General features: G+C 44.0%; 1 protein-coding gene across 1 annotated transcript in view; it reads left to right on the top strand.

The window, feature by feature from the left end:
- Positions 1-16851, top strand: part of LOC308530513 (uncharacterized protein C10orf67, mitochondrial) — a 152272-nt gene that overhangs the window by 96282 nt on the left and 39139 nt on the right. The window contains exon 15 of the mRNA XM_081107221.1: positions 4895-4982. Within this exon, the coding sequence (XP_080963347.1) occupies positions 4895-4982 (88 nt within the window). The remainder of the gene's footprint in view (positions 1-4894; positions 4983-16851) is intronic.

Raw genomic sequence — 16851 nt, 5'->3', positions numbered from 1 at the left:
TGAGATTAATAATCACGTGTTTTTCTATATCCATTCTGCTATTTAGTCCATCTATGGAGTTCTTAATATTATATATGATGTTTTCAGTTCTAAGGTGATTTATCTCTCTCTTTTTTATTTTGTTTTCTTTTATTAATCCTCACCTGAGGATATTTCTCCATTGATTTTTAGAGAGAGTGGAAAGGAGAGGAAAAGACAGAGAGAAAGAAAGATATTATTGTGAAAGAGACACATTGACTGGTTGCCTCAAGCATGCACCCTGACCAGGGATGGGGATACAGCCTGCAACCAAGGTACATGACCTTGACTGGAATAGAACCCAGGACCCTTCAGTCACAGGCCTACACTCTATTCACTGAGCAAAACCGGCTAGGGCTGGTTACTCTTTTTAAAAAATAATCAATTCAATTTCTTTACTGAAATTCCCCATCTTTTGTCTATTTTATTGATCTCTTCCTCTATTTTATTTTTTAAAATTAATCTTTATTGTTGAGATTATTACAGATGTCCCTCTTCCTCCCCAACCCCCTTTAGCTCCCCTCCACCCAGTTCTCACCACACTCCAGGCCCTCGCCACCCTATTGTCTGTGTCCACAGGTAATGCATACATGCATATAAGATCTTTGTCTAATCTCTTCCCGTACCACCCTCCACACCTCCTTTCCTCTGAGAATCGTCAGTCTGTTCCATTTCCATGTCCCTGATTCTATTCCATTCACCAATTTATTCTGTTCATCAGATTTTTCATTCATTTGATTTTTAGATTCAATTATTGATAAATATGTATTTGTTGTCACTTTGTTGTTCATATTTCTTTTTTAAAATACATTTTTATTGATTTTTTATTGATTTCAGAGAGGAAGGGAGAGGGAGATAGAAACATCAATAATGAGAGAGAATCATTGATTGGCTTCCTCCTGCACGCCACCCACTGGGGATCAAGCCCACAACCTGGGCATGTGCCCTTGACTGGAATTGAACCTCAGACCCTTCAGTCCATAGGCTGACGCTCTATCCCCTGAGTCCAACCAGCTAGGGCTGTTGTTCATATTTCTTATCTTTATCTTTTTCTTCTTCCTCTTCTTCTTAAAGAATACCCTTCAGTATTTCATATAATACTGGTTTGGTGGTGATGAATTCCTTTAGCTTTTGCTTGTCTGTGACGTTCTTTGTCTGACCTTCAATTCTAAATGATAGCTTTGCTGGGTAGAGTAATCTTGGTTGTAGGTTCTTGCTATTCATCACTTTGAATATTTATTGCCACTCCCTTCTGGCCTGCATAGTTTTTGTTGAGAAATCAGCTGACATTCATATGGGCACTGCCTAGGTAACTAACTGTTTTTCTCTTGCTGCTTTTAAGATTCTCTCTTTGTCTTTTGCCCTTGGCATTTTAATTATGATGTGTCTTGATGTGGTCCTCTTTGGTTTCCTCTCGTTTGGGGTTCTCTGTGCTTCTGGACTTGTAAGTCTATTACTTTCACCAGGTAGGGGAAGTTTTCTGTCATTATTTCTTCAAAGAGGTTTTTAATATCTTGCTCTCTCTCTCTTCTTCTGGCAACCCCATAATTCCAATGTTGGTATGCTTGAAGTTGTCCCAGAGGCTCCTTACACTATCTTCATACATTTGGATCTGATTGGGTATTTTTTGCTTCCTCGTATTTCATATCATTGATTTGATTCTCGGGATCCTCTAGTCTACTGTTGAATCTCTGAATATTATTCTTTATTTCAATCAGTGTATGCTTAATTTCTGACTGCTCATTTTCCATTTATTTTATTTTATTTTCTTGGCATTCTCACCAACATCCTTGAAAGTCTCACTAAGTTCTTCAGAGGTTTCTAGACGATTCTGAGTAGCCTTATAACTGTGGTTTTGAACTATCTATCCAATACTTTGCTTTCTTCCATTTCTTTCATTTGTGACATGTTTGTCTCCACATTTTGGCTGCTTCCCTATATTTGTTTGTATGTATTGAGTAGCTGCTAAGTCTCCTTGAGTTGATAGAGTGGCCTTGTGTATTAGGTGTCCTATAGGGCCCAGTGGCTCAGCCTCCCCAATTACCTGAGGCAGACTCTCTTTGATACACTCCTTTGTGGGCTGTGTGCACAGTTTTGTTGTTGAGCCTTGATTGCTGTTGGTGTCACTGGGAAAAATTGACCTCCAGTCAATTGGTTGTGGGGACCAGCTGCGATTATAGTGGGAGAGTTTCTGTGCAGGAGACACCCTTATGGAGCAGGAGTTGCTTCAGTGGGGCTTTGGTGCTCACTGAGTCTGCCCCTTGAGTGTGTCACTTACAGATGTGAAGAGTTGTAATCTGGTATGATTTCACACTGACCACTGGGTATACTGGCTCTTGGGTCTCCAAGGAGATGCAAAGTCTGCCACTTCCTGGGGCCAGCCAGCAGGAGCTACAGAGAGATCTGCATAATCCTCCTCTTTGTATTGGGTTTGGAAGTGTCCAGATGAGGCCAAGCTGTGAAGCAAGGTAGGGTGGTGCTGGTGCTGGTTCTTGGGCCTTTTATTGATAGGTTTGGTGCTCACTGACCCTGCTGCAGCTTGTTTGACAGCTTTTTAGCCTGAGAAAGGCTAGGTCATTTATATGCAAAAGCCATTGCACACAGTGTGGGTGGGGTTGTAAATTGGGTGGAGTGGGGTTTCAGGGAATCACCAGGGCAGAGCAAACAGAAATGGCTGCCAGTCAGCCCTGCACCGGGCAGATCCCAGCATGGGAACAATGACTGCTGTGAGCACCTTCATCTGGAAGAAAGCCACCCCTGCGTTCCTGCTCTGATGCCAAACAGTCCAGTTTCTCCCTGTGTGTGTCTGGGTCCCCCAGAGCCTCACCTGGCACTGAAGCTCAGAGGATGCAGGAGCTTGTAAATTCAGTTCATGGTGTTGGCCTTTTAAGAGGAGCAGCTTGGTCTCCAGCAGCCTGTGTGACACTCAGCCCCAATCTGCACTGGTTTTTACAGTCTGCAGTTCTTACTGCCATGGGGACTTCTTTCCCCAGCCCTGAGCTGGAGGTCTGGTGTGGGGCTGGGACCCCTTGCTCCTCCAGGGGGTGGGGGTGGGCTCCACAGAGGTGATCTCCCTCTGGATTAGAAAAGCGACACACCTGGGTGCCGGACCAGCCCTTTCTGGGCCTCCGCACCTCCTTCCAGTCTCAGTGTGCTTTCTTCTTTACCTCTCTAGTTGTAGGACTTCCATTCAGCCAGCTTTCCGGTGGTTCTGGATGGTAGTTGCTCTGTATTTTAGTTGTAATTTTGATGTGGTTGTGGGAGGCAGTGAGTACAGGCATTTACCTATGCCGCCATCTTGATTCTCTCCTCTATTTTCTTTTATATGTTTATTATGATGATATTAAAGTTCTTGTTTGTTTGGCATCGCTTCTCGGCCTTTTGGCTAAGATCAAGTGTAAAGTTCTTGTTTGTTACTCTACTTTCTTCTTTATTCATAGGATTCCATTTTTAGCATACACAGTAACTTACTGTATAATAACTTTATTGATACATAGTTTACATTCCATAAAATCACCTTTTTAAAATGTGGATTTGGTGTATTCAGAGTTGGGCAACCATTACCACACTCTAAATCAGAACATTTTCATCAACCCGAAAAGAAACCCCATACCCATTAGCAGTTGCCTCCCATTCCCCTTCCTGTCAACAACTAACAACCACTAATTTGTTTTCTATTGCTAAGGATTTGCCTATTTTGGACATTTCATATAAGTGGAATCATAAAATATATGGCCTTTAGTGACTAGCTTCTTTCACTTGGCATGTTTTCAAGTTCATCTATGTTGTAGAATACATCAGTACTCTGCTTCTTTTGACTGCCAAATAATATTTTATCATATGATTATACCACATTTTTATGCATTCTTTATTAGACATTTGAATTATTTCCACTTTTTGGCTACTATAAATAATGCTATTAACATTTGTGTACAAGTTTTAGTGTAAGCATATGTTTTAAATTCTCTTGTGTATACACATAGGAAGGAATTACTGGGTCACATGATAATTCTTTTTACCATTTTGAGGAACTACCAAAATGTTTTCCAAAGTGGCTATACCATTTTACAATTCCTCAATAAATGAGCGTTCCAATTTCTTTGTCCTTTTCAACATTTGTTGTGTGTCTTTTTGGCTTTAGTCAGCTTTGTAGCTCTGTAGTGGTCCCTCATAGTGGTTTTGATCCATGAGTCACATACCAAAATCTCTTCTAAGAGCGCCTTGTGTGACTGAATACTGTAATTTTTTCTTCCTACTAGCTTGCCAAAGGCTGTCCACCATACACTTGGCTTCCTATACAGATCATGATTTCTTGATAGTGAATCTCCTAATTTTAGCATTATTTGCAATATAGATAGACTGAGAATTTCTTAAAGTTTTAGTATATAAGTTTGCTTCAATACATTATAATCATTATTTTTATGCTTAATTTCTCCAATCTTAAGTTAATTGTAGCCCTTTAAAATTAACAACTTTGTGGTGTGTGTTTTAGATAATTTTTTATGATTCCCTTAACAATAAAATGCTCCAGACTCATCTTGAATATTTATTGCTTTAGTTCTAGAAAGAGCCATTTCTGAAAGATGCCCTGATTCGTTTAGGGAGAAATGTTTTAAAACCATAGCCTGGGCCCTTGGGTGGCTCATTGAAATGGTGTTGCCATTGCTTCAGTGTCTCTCAAAGCTGGAAAATACGTAATTTTAAAAATAAAAGAAGAAATATGTTCATACTCATATTTTGAAATTTTTACTCCTATTTCTTTGCTCTAACACTGAAAATTTTAGTTCCTAACTAAACATGAACATCATACTGATTTGCTTTATCCTATGATATCTATACATTCTAATTTTACTGTTGTTTTCTTTTTTTTTTTCAGTTTTCATGTCCTTAAGAATGAGATGTTTACTAGGCACACATTGTACCGTCAGTTTGCAGTGGTTGCTGATACATCCTTTAATTATGTTGTAAGTACATATGATGTTTAGATGTTATGTTTTGTTTATATCTGTATGTGTCTTTCTGTTCTTATTTAACATATATTGAACCCCTGCCTTTACAGGCTTGGAGATAGTACCTGACAGTTATTCTTCTGGATACTAAGGGCATAAGACGAGGGCCTAAACCCAAATAGCCCAATCTGGTGGGAGACACAGATGTGTAAATAAATTGTTACAATGTAATATAGGTAAGCTATAATAGAGTAAAGTGAAGATTTCAGAAGAGTGATGACTCATTCTAGTGTAGAAGTAACTCAGTCTGACCTTATGTGGGCATGGAAGACTGTTGGGAAGTATCAAAGCTCAAGATCCAAGTAGTCAGTCATTTCCAAAGGGAAAAAGGAGATTAAGGAATTTGTCCCTAGTACCATAGAATTCATTTTTACACTAAAAGTCACTTGTAAATAAAGCCCAATCCTAGCATAGACTAATTTTTAACCTGATACCTTAATGATTTCATTTGAAGATTTTAATTATAAAGGTAAATGATGCCAAATATAGAAATATTTTTAATAAATTTCAAATAAGTAAATTAACATGCTATAAATACTGTGATATAAAGTTTTCTGGGGACAACTAAAGTTTCTGGGAAAGGACAAAAAACATATAAAATATGATCTCTTGCTTCTAGAGACTTACAATCTAAATTCACTATCTTTTAAAATTTTTCAACTTTTTTTCATTTTAAGACTATTTTCTAAACTTATGAGGCTGCAAGAGATCAAAGAACTTAGAGCCATTGGCAAGATAACATTGAAGTAATTTGAGTTTTTTAATTTTTAAATTACAGTTGACACAATATATTAGTTCAAGGTGTACAATCCCATGATTAGACATTTATATAACTTACAAAAGTAATCAACACAATAAACCTTGTACCCATCTGACACCATATGTAGTTATTAAAATATTTTTTACTGTATTCCCTATGCTGTACTTTATATCCCCATTATTATTCTGTAACTTTCAATTTGTACTTCTTAATCCCTTCACCTTTTTCACCCATTCCCACAAACCCTCTCTCATCAGGCAACCATTTGTCAAAATGTTCTCTGTATCTATGAGACTGTTTTTGTTCTGCTTGTTTATTTATTTTGTTTTTTAGATTCCATATATAAGTGAAATCATCTGACTTTATCTTTCTCTGTCTGACTTATTTCACTAAGCATAATACCTTTAGGTCCATCTATATTGTTTCAGATAGCAAGATGTCATTCTTTCTTATGCTGAGTAATGTTCAGTTGTATATATGCACTGGAAACTTCTTTATCCCTTCATTTATTGATATAAACTTAGGTTGCTTCCATATCTTAGCTATCTATACTAATAAAAGGGTAATATGCTAATTAGACCAGGAGACCTTCCAGGAGACCTTCCGGACATCCTTCCGTACAAAGTGATGGTGGCAGGGCTGAGTTAGAGGCGATTAGGAGTGATCAGGCCAGTGCAGAGGGGGGGCACTTAGGGAGGAGCAGGCTGGTGGGGGAGCAGTTGGGGGCAATCAGTCCAGCGGGGGGGCAGTTAGGGGTGATCAGGTTGGAAGGCGGGGCATTTGGGGTTGATCAGGCTGGCAGCAGAGTGGTTAGGGGCAATCAGGCAGGCAGGCAGGCAGGCAGGGAAGCGGTTAGGAGCCAGCAGTCCTGGATTGCAAGAGGTATATCCGACTGCTGGTTTAGGCTTGATCCCACAGGAACAGACAACCCCTGAGGGGTCCCAGATTGGAAAGGGTGCAGGCTGGGCTGAGGAACATTCCCTCCCCCATGCATGAATTTTGTGCACAGGGTCACTAGTATATATAAAAGCCTAAGTGACTGAATGACCAAATGACCAGTCACTATGACTCGCACTGACCACCAGGGGGCAGACGCTCAATGCAGGAGCTGCCGCCTGGTGGTCAGTGTGCTCCCACAGTAGAAGCGCCGCTCAGCTGACCAACCCATCCCAGAAGCCCACCAGCCCAGTGGCAACCACTCACTCCCTCAGTAGCCCCACAGGTTCAGTCTCCGGAGAACAGCCCAGGCATTGATGGACCAGCGCCACCAGCATGATCCCAACAGCACCACTGGCTTCAGGTACTTCCGCAGCTTGCCCTCCATAGGCGCTTCACAAGGAAGACATGTTGTAAAAGCGGCTGCCAGGTGGCTCCTGAGAATCGACCGAAACGCCAGCAGACCGAGTCTGGATCCTAGGCCAGCAAGGGCATCCCACCACCTGGATAGAGGGCCAGTCACGTCCCGGCCCCCGCCACCACCCTCGAGACAGGCGCTAGACACTGGGCTCACAGATGGCGAGTGCAGCTGCAGTGGTGCAAGCCCACGGCAGTCGCAGCGGGGCCAGGAAGAGCGGGAGCAGCAGGCAGGAGTGGCAGGCAACGACGCTGGACTGCAGGATTCAGCTCAGTCCCCACAGGCCACCCCGAGGGACCCCACCCGTGCATGAATTCATGCACTAGGCCTCTAGTTATAAATAATTCTGCAATAAACATATACATGCATATATCTTTTCTTTTTAGTGTTTTAGGTTTATTCAGATAAATACCCCAAAAGTGGAGTTGCTGGGTCCTTCTTCACCTTTTCTAAAAAATTTGCTTTTTATTTCAGAAAGGAAGGGAGAGAGGGAGAGAGAGAGAGAGAGAGAGAGAGAGAGAGAGAGAGAGAGAGAAGGAAATGGTGACAGAGAATCATTGATTGACTGCCTCCTGCATGCCCCACATTGGGGATCAAGCCTGCAACTTGGGAATATGCCCTGACCAGGAATCGAACCATGACCTACTGGTTCATAGGTCAATGTTCAACCACTGAGCCATGTTGGCGGGGCCTTATTCATCTTTTGTTATAGCCTTTGTTTTAAAGTCAATCTGTCTGGTGTAAAAATTTCTACCCAACCTTTTTTTTTTTTTTTTTTTTTTTTTTTTTGCTACCTCAACTTTTTTGTTTATTTGATTCTATATTCAGGAAATATCTTCTTTCATTATTTCACTTTCAGTCTGTGTGGTCTTTTAATCTGAAATAAGTCTTCTTGTAGACAGCATATGTAAGGGTCTTGTTTTATTTTTTACTCAGTCACTGAATGTCTTTGATTGCAGCATTTAATCATTTACATTTAAAGTAATTGTTGAAAGATATGTATTTATTGCCATTTTATTATTCACATATTTGATTTCTTCTTCTTTTTAACACCTTATTATTGAGAGTATTAAAGACACTCCCATTCCCCCTCCCCCCCATTGCCTCCCTCCACCCAGATCACACCCTGTCTCAGGCCTTCACCACTCTATTGTCTGTCCATAGGTAATGCATATCTATAATAATAAAAGAATAATGTGCCAATCGACCAAACAACCTTCCAGATGACCACGCTATGACATCCACTGGTGCCAGACCAGCCAAAGCTGGTGCAATGTGATTGGTCAGGGGCCCGGTCATCGCCCCATGATCGCCCTGCAGAGGGAGGCCCAGGCCACCAGCAGGCAGGGCAATCAACTGGGGGGCTCCATGATCACCCCAAAGAAGGAAGCCCAGGCTACTGACCAGCGGGCTGCAGCAGGTGGGCGGGGCCTCCCTCTGTGGGGCTGATCCATCAAGGAGCCCCAGCTAGGTGGGCAGGACCTACCTCTTTGGGATGATCTCTCAAGGAGCCCCAGTTATGTGGGCAGGGCCTACCTCATTGGGGCAATCAATCGCAGGGTCCCCAGACTGTGAAAAGGCACACTCCGGGCTGAGGGATGCCCCTGAGTGCATGAATTTCATGCATTGGGCCTCTCGTCCCATATAATAAAAGCCTAATTGACTGCTTGCAAATCAACCAGTTGGTGGAATGACCGATTGGTGGGGAACGGGGCCAGCGAGTGGGTGGTGCCAGGCCAGCCAAGGCAGGTGCCAGCAGGCAGAGGGAGGGTACAGGGATTGGGGTGGGGCTGGCTGATCACCAGCTGTCTCCAGGCCCCAATCAACCCACTGGTCGCCTTCCACAGAAGGAGGCCACTGGGGCATCAGCAGGGTGATGGGGGGGTGGTGCCAGAGCTGCCCACTGGTGATTAGTGCGCTCCCTTAGGGGGAGTGCTGCTCAGTTACAAGGCAGGCTGATGACTGGCAAGCACAGCAGTGGTGGGAGCCGCTCTCACACCCACAGTAGCGCTAAGGTTGTCTGACTGCTGTCAGACATCCCCCAAGGGCTCCCGGACTGTGAGAGGACACAGGCCAAGCTGAGGGACCCCACCAAGTGCATGAATTTTCATGCACCAAGCCTCTAGTCTATATATATAAAAACCTAAGCAACCGAACAACCGGTCGACTGGTCACTATGATGTGCACTCATCACCAGGGGGCAGATGCTCAACACAGAAGCTGCCTCCTAGTGGTCAGTATGCTCCCACAGCCAACCTCCCATGGCAGCCAACCTCCCTGAGATGGCTGACCCCGATCAGCCCAGATCAGAGCAAGCCAGCTGGCCAACCTCTCGTAGTCCCTCCCCTGGGCCTGCCGGGGTGGGGCCCAGGCCAAGGGACCCCACCTGTGCACGAATTTGTGCACCAGGCCTCTAGTATGCATATAAGATCTTTGATTAATCTCTTCCCACATCCCACCACTTCAAGATTCATCAATCTGTTCCACATTTCCATGTCTCTGTTTTATTGTATTCATTAGCTTGTGTTAATTAGACTTCTTATTCATTTATTTTGATTTTTAGATTCAATTGTTGATAGATATGTATTTTTGCCATTTTATTGTTCACGTTTTAATTCTTTTTTTTTTTCTTCTTCTTCTTCTTAAAGAAGACTCTTTAACATTTCACAAAATACTGGATTGGTGGTGATGAACTCCTTTAGTTTTTTTTGTTTTGTTTTGTGTGATTTTTTTTGTCTGTGAAGCTCTTTTTCTGACTTACAATTCTAATTGATGGCTTTCCTGAGTAGAGTAATCTTGGTTTTAGGTCTTTGCTTTCCATCACTTTAAATATTTCTGGTCAGTTCCTTCTGGACTGCAAAGTTTCTGTTGAGAAATCAGTTGACAGTCTTATGGGAGCTTCCTTGCAGGTAACTGCTTTTCTCTTGCTGCCTTTAAGATTCCCTCTTTGTCTTTAACCTTTGGTATTTTATTTATGCTGTGTATTGCTGTGGGCCTCTTTGGGTTCATCTTGTTGGGACTCTCTGCACTTCCTGAACTTGTTTGTGTATTTGTTTTACCAAGTAAGGGGAGTTTCCTGTCATTATTTTTTCAAATAGGTTTTCAATTTCTTGCTCCCTCTCTTTTCCTTGCAGCACCCCTATTATGTGAATGTTGATATGCTTAAAGTTGTACCAGAGGCTCCTTACACTGTCTTCATACTTTTGGATTCTTTTTCCTTTTTGCTCTTCTGATTGGGCATTTTGTTTTGTTTTGTTTTGTTTTGCTTCCTTATAGTCCAAATCACTGATTTGTCAGTGTTTTCTCTTCTACTGTTGATCCTTGTAAATTAGTCTTCATTTCAGTTATTGTATCCATCATTTCTAACTAGTCCTCTTTTATATTGTTGATGTTCTCACTAGGTTCCTTAAAATTCTCATTAAGTTCCTTGAGCATATTTATACCCACTGTTTTGAACTCAGTATCTGGTATTTTGCTTGTTGCCATTTCCTTGAGTTCTTTTTCTGGAGATTTCTTTTGTTTCTTTTTTGTTTGTTGGCTTGTTTGTTTTTGTTTGTTTGTTTTTCATTTGCGACATGTTTCTTTGTCTGAATATTGGCTGCTTCCCTGTGTTTGCTTCTATTTACTAAATAGAGCTACTATGTCTCCTGGAATTAGTAGAGTGACCTTATGTAGTAGATGTCCTGTAGGGCCCAGTGGCACAGCCTCTCCCATTACCTGAGCTGGGAACTCTAGGTATGCCCCTGTGTGGGCTGTGTGCTCTATCCTATGGTAATTGAGCCTTGATTGATGTTGGCATCACTTGGAGAGACAGGCCAATCAGCTGTGCAGACCAGCTGCAATTACAGAAGAAGAGCTGCTGTGCTAGAGACACCCCTGTGCAGCAGGACTTGCGTCAATGGGGCTGTAATGATCACTAAGTATTCCCTTTGAGTTTGTCACCTGTGGATGTGGTAGGGTTGTAATCTGGTATTGTCTGAAGCTGACTGCCAGATGTACTGGCTCTGGGGCCTCCCTGGAGGTGCAAAGTCAGCTATTGCCTATGCTCTGCCTGAAGCCACCCCACACAAGCTACAGAATGATCTGCAGATGGCTGCTACTTTTGTTGGGTTTGGAGGTGCCCAGGAGAGGTCAAGCTGTGAATCATCACAAGCTGCCGCTAGTGCTGGGCCTGGGACCAGTTAACAAGAAGTCTGGACACCCCAAGGCCAGCTTCTCCTTTTCTAAGAGATTTTAGGAGAGTCTGAAGCCTAACCCAGGACAGGCCATTCATATGGAAAAGACACTGCAAACAGCTTAGGCAGGGCTTCAGATTGAGTGGGATGTGGTTTCTTGGAGTCACCAGGAAGGGTGAAAAGTGTGGGCCAGGTTGATGGAGTCTCAGGTATGGCGACTGCTTGTCAACTCTCTGGTGGGGAGGTCTCAGCAAAGGAACAATGGCCTCTGTCAGCACTTTTTCTGGGAGAAAGCTGTCCCCCATTTTTGCTCTGATGCCAGAAAATTTAGTCCCTCCCCGTATGTCCTTGGATTCTTTCAAGCTGCTGCCCCAGCTCTGGAGCTCAGAGGGAGTGAGTCCAAGTAAGTCTATGCACCAGCCCTTTAAGAGTAATTGCCTGGGACTTCAGCAACCTTCTGTGCCACAATCCCTTCTGGTTTTTATAGGCTGAATTTATGAGAACTTGTCTTCCCAGCACTGGAACCCTGGGCTGGGGGTCTGGCAGGGGTGGGACCCTTTGCTCCTCACAGGAGCCTCCATAATCAAGATATTTCTCCTGATTTAAAAAAAAAAGTCACACATGGGTGTCAGACCAGTTTATCCCACACACCTGGCCCTCCTACTAGTCTCAATGTGGCTGCTTCTTTAATTCTCTAGTTGCCAGATTTCAGGTGGTTCTGAATGATAGTTTTTATTTGGTTTTTTGTAATTTTTATGTGGTTGTGGGAGGATGTGAGTACTGCATTTTCCTACACTGCCATTTTTCCCCCTTCTTGTTCTTTTTGTTCTTAATCTTTAAAAGAAAAAGAAAAAACTTTAACATTTCTTGTAATACTGATTTGATAGTGATAAATTCACATTATCTTTTTCTTGCCTGGGAAGCTTGTTATCTGTCCTTTGAGTCTGAATGATAGTTTTACTGGGTAGATTAATCTTGGTTATAGGTCCTTACTTTTCATCACTTTGAATACTTCTTGCCAATCCCTTTTTACCTGTGAAGTTCCTGATGAGAAATCAGCTGACAGTCTTATGGGAGTGCCCTGGTAGGTAACTAATGGCTTTTCTCTTGCTAGATTTAAGATTCTCTCTTTATCTTTAACCTTTGGCATTTTAATTATGATGTGTCTTGGTGGGGTCTCTTTGGGTTTGACTTCTTTGAGACTATCTGCATTCCTAGACTTGTATGTATCTCTTTTACCAGGTTAGGAGAGTTTTTTGATATTATATTTTGAAATAGGTTTTCAATTTCTTGCTCTCTCTCCTCCTTTCAATATCCCCATGATGCGAATGTTGGTATGCTTGAAATTGTCCCAGAGGCTCCTTACACTATCCTCATTTTGGGGAGATCTTTTTTCTTTTTGCTCTTCTTATTGGATGTTTTCTGCTCCCTTATCTTCCAAATTGCTGATTTAATTCTATGCTTCATCTACACAACTGTTGATTTTCTGTAATGTTTTTTTTTTAATCCTCACCTGAAGATATTTTTCCATTGATTTTTAGAGAGAGTGGAAGAGAGAGAGAAAGACAGAGAGAAATATCGATGTGAGAGAAAAACATCGATTGGTTTCCTCCTGCAATTGCCCTGACCCAGGCCTGGGCTGGGGAGGATCTGCAACTGAGGTATGTGCCCTTGACTGGAATTGAATCCTGGACCCTTCAGTCTGAAGGCCAACACTCTATCCACTGAGTTTAGCTGGCTAGGACTAATATATTTTTCATTTCAGTTACTGTATTCTTCATTTTGGACTGGTTCTTTTTTATGGTTTCTATGTCCTTTTTTATGCTGTTGAAGTGCTCACTGAGATCATTGAGCATCATTAGAAGCATTGTTTTGAACTCTGTATCTGGTATTTTGCTTGCTGCCATTTCATTTAGTTTTTTTCTGGAGATTTCTCCCGTTCTTTCATTTGGAACCTGTTTCTTTGTCTCCTCATTTTTGGCTGCTTCCATGTGTTTGTTTCTATGTATTAGGTATAGCTGCTATGTCTCCCAGTCTTGGTAGAACGCCTTATGTAGTAGATATTCTGTAGGCCCCAATGCATAGCCTCCCATGTCACCTGATCTGGGTGCTCCACTTGCACACCCCTCCCACCCACACACACATCCTGTGTTGGCTGTGTGCACTCATTATAGATGAGTCCTGATTGCTGTTGGTACCTCACTGGTATAAATTGATCCATAGGCAGATTGACTTAAGGACTGGCTTAGACTGTAGCAGAGAAGCTACTGTGCAAGAAATGATCCCAGGACTAGCTTCAGTGGGACTTTGGTGCCTGGCCATGTCTGTGCATTGAGTGTGTCGCTTATGGAGATGGTTGAGTCGTAACCTGGTATGATATAAAGCTGTTCACTTGATACGCTACTGGCTCTGGAGCCTCCTGGGAGGTCCAGGCTAACCACTGCCTGTGCCTGGCTCCGGGCCACCAGGTATAAGCTACAGAGCAATCTGCAAATGGCTGCTACTTATGTTGGACTTGGAAGTGCCCAGGAGAGGCCAAGCTGTAAACCGAGGCTGGCTCTCTCTACTGCCAGGCCTGGGGCCATTTAGCAAGAGATACGAGGTATGCAGAGGCTAGCTACTGCTTAAGAGATTTTTGGAAAATCCAAAGAATGAGCCAATAAAGAGCATTTGTATGGAAAGGCCAAAGGAAGTAGCTTGGATGGGCCCACAAGCTGGGTGGGGCCAGGTCTCAGTGAATCACCACAGCCAGGCAAACAGTGTTAACCAGGTTAATGGAGACTCAGATATGGTGCCTGCTCTGTGTGTGTGGGGGGGGGGAAGGGGGGGCAAACGGGGAGGCTGCTCAAAAAAGGAACAATGGTCTCTACCAGCAATTCTCTCTGGAAGAAAACTGTTTTCCTGCTCTCATCCTGAAGTCAGAAAATTCAGTTCCTTCCTGTATGTCCCTGATGCCTTTTGAACTGCTGCCCAGTGCTGGAGCTCAGATGGAGTGAGTCCAAGTTCATACATGGGCCCTTTAAGAGGAACACCTGGGCCCTGTTTGGATAGCTCAGTTGGTTAGAGCATCATCCCAATACACCCAGGTTGTGGGTTTGATCCCTGGCTGGGGCACATACAAGAATTAACCAATGAATACATAAATAAGTGGAACAACAAATGATGCTTCTCTCTCTCTCTCTCTCTCAAAAATCAAAAAATTAAGCATTGAAAAATAATATAAAAGTTATAATTAAGAGTGCCTGAGAAGATGGCGGCTGGCAGGATGGAGGTGAAGGATAGGAAGTGAGTGAGTGAGGGGATGAATGGAGAGTGTGTGGATGTGTATGGTGTGTGAGTGAGTGAGGGACAGTTAAATCCAGCAGGAGCAGCAGAGGCTGACAGACCAGGCTCTCTGGGACACAGAGAGACTACCACCGCCGCAGCACTCTCTGGACTGCGGGACCAGGGCACGGAGCCCACGCCATCTTGAAGGGGAGAGCGGCCTCTTCTAGGAACTCATCAGCACCACCACCCAGAAAGGCCTTGGACACTGCCCGTGACCTGGCAGCCACTCCAGCAAAAATCCTGCAGCCACACCCCCAGACTCTGGGACTCTGTGCCAAAAGAGCAACGTGCTGCCGGCAGCAGTAAGTGCAGTCTCCCCCTCCCCAGCGGCAGACCTCAGACATTGCCTGCGCTGACGCGTCTCCAGCTCGCAGGTCTCCGAGGCACACCACTCCGTAGACTCCCCTTAGGAGTCACTGGGAGACTGAGCTGGGTGTGATTTTGTACGGATACAGGCTCACTGCCCCCCAGTAGAAATTCTGAATTCCCTCTGCCTGAATAACTGCCCCCACACACCCAGCTGAGCGACTTAAGCGCCAGAGCCCCTCAGCGCCAGGGCCCCACAGAGTGCGTCAGAGCTCAGCGCCTGGGAACTGCACCTGCGAACAGCATGGCCACAGTTGCTCACTCCCCCTCTGCCCACCTACCCACAGGGCACTTTGGGGAAGCCTCGGTGATCCTCTGCTGGGTCCGATCTTTGACTAATAGGGACGCACTCCCCCGGGCAGTAGAAATTCGGAATTCACCCATCCTGGATACCTGCCCAAAGCGTGCCAGGGCCCTTCAGAGTGCTTCAGTGTGCCTGCGCTAGCAAACTCACTATGGGTGCTGTGTGCCGCTATGCGGAACGCGAGCCTATCCACCACAAGTGCACCAGCAAAATCTGAGTTTCCCCACCCCACAGCTGCAGAACTCTGGACTCTACAGGTGCATGCTTTTCCAGCGTGCAGGTTTCCCGAGACCACTGCTCCACAGGCAGCCCTGGGGCCCCACTGTGAGCCCTGCTGGTAGTGCACTTAAACAAACAGGGGTGCACTGCTGGGCTGTAGAAAAGCAGAATTCCCTCTTCTGGGATACCTGCCCACAGACACTGCAATCCAGTGGCTTCAGTGCCAGGGCCCTTCAGAGTGTGTTAGTACACCCTGCTGGCAAACACACCACAGGTGCCCCTGTGAACTGCCGCTGGAATTGCCTGTATGCAACCACGGAGGCAGCAAGCAAAAGCTGAGTCTACCCACCCCACAGCGACAGAACTCTGGACACCACAGTCACACTTTGCCAGAACACAGGCTTTCTGAGCCCCGCCACCCCAATAGATGGTTCCTGGGTGCCACTGTGAGTCCCTGCGGGTCACGTGTGATTTCAATCAAGGGCATAAGACAGCAAAAATTGGAACACCCCCTCCACAGCTGCTGACTTCCAAACACCTCAGTTGTGCCTTCCCAGCTCACAGGCCTACATCAGAGAACCCAAATAGCCCAAGTAGGGAGCTACACTAGACTACCAAGCCCAGGAGACCTGAGAGGTCACACCAGTAGCACCACACCCTAAAGAAACTGGGAAGCAAAGCAATCAGAACTACAATTAAAACATTACAGCAAAACATGGGAAGACAAAAAAGCAACCCAGAAAGGAAAGAAAAAGAGAAATCACCAGAAAGGGCGTTAAATGAAATTGAGGCTACTAACTTATCAGAGAAAGAATTCAGAGTAATGGTTATAAGGATGACAAATGCACTCAATGAGAATTATAAGGAGCTGAATGAGAATGTCACCAACGTGAAAAGGAATCAGGAGGAAATGAAGAACGACATAGCCGCTATAAAGAACGCAATGGAAGGCTTAAACAGCAGACTAGAAGAGGCTGAGGAACGCATCAGCGAATTAGAAGACAAGGTAGGAAAAAACACACAAACACAATAGCAACTGGAAAAAATAACTTAAAAAACAAGAGGAGAGCTTAAGGGAGCTTTGGGACAATGCAAAATGAAACAACATTCGCTTAATAGGGATACCAGAAGTAGAGGAGGAGAAGCAAGGAATAGAAAACCTGTTTGAAGAAATAATGACAGAAAACTTCCCTGATACTGGCAAGAAAAAAACTACACGAGTCCAAGAAGCACATAGAGTGCCAAACAAGATGAACCCCAAAAGACCAACACCAAGACACATCATAATTAAATTGGCAAACACCAATGACAAAGTAAGA

Source organism: Myotis nattereri (assembly GCF_964212035.1).
Source record: "Myotis nattereri genome assembly, chromosome: 1".
Classification (NCBI taxonomy): domain Eukaryota; kingdom Metazoa; phylum Chordata; class Mammalia; order Chiroptera; family Vespertilionidae; genus Myotis; species Myotis nattereri.
Note: the sequence above shows the minus strand (reverse complement) of the source record. Positions and strands in the feature narration are given on the sequence as shown.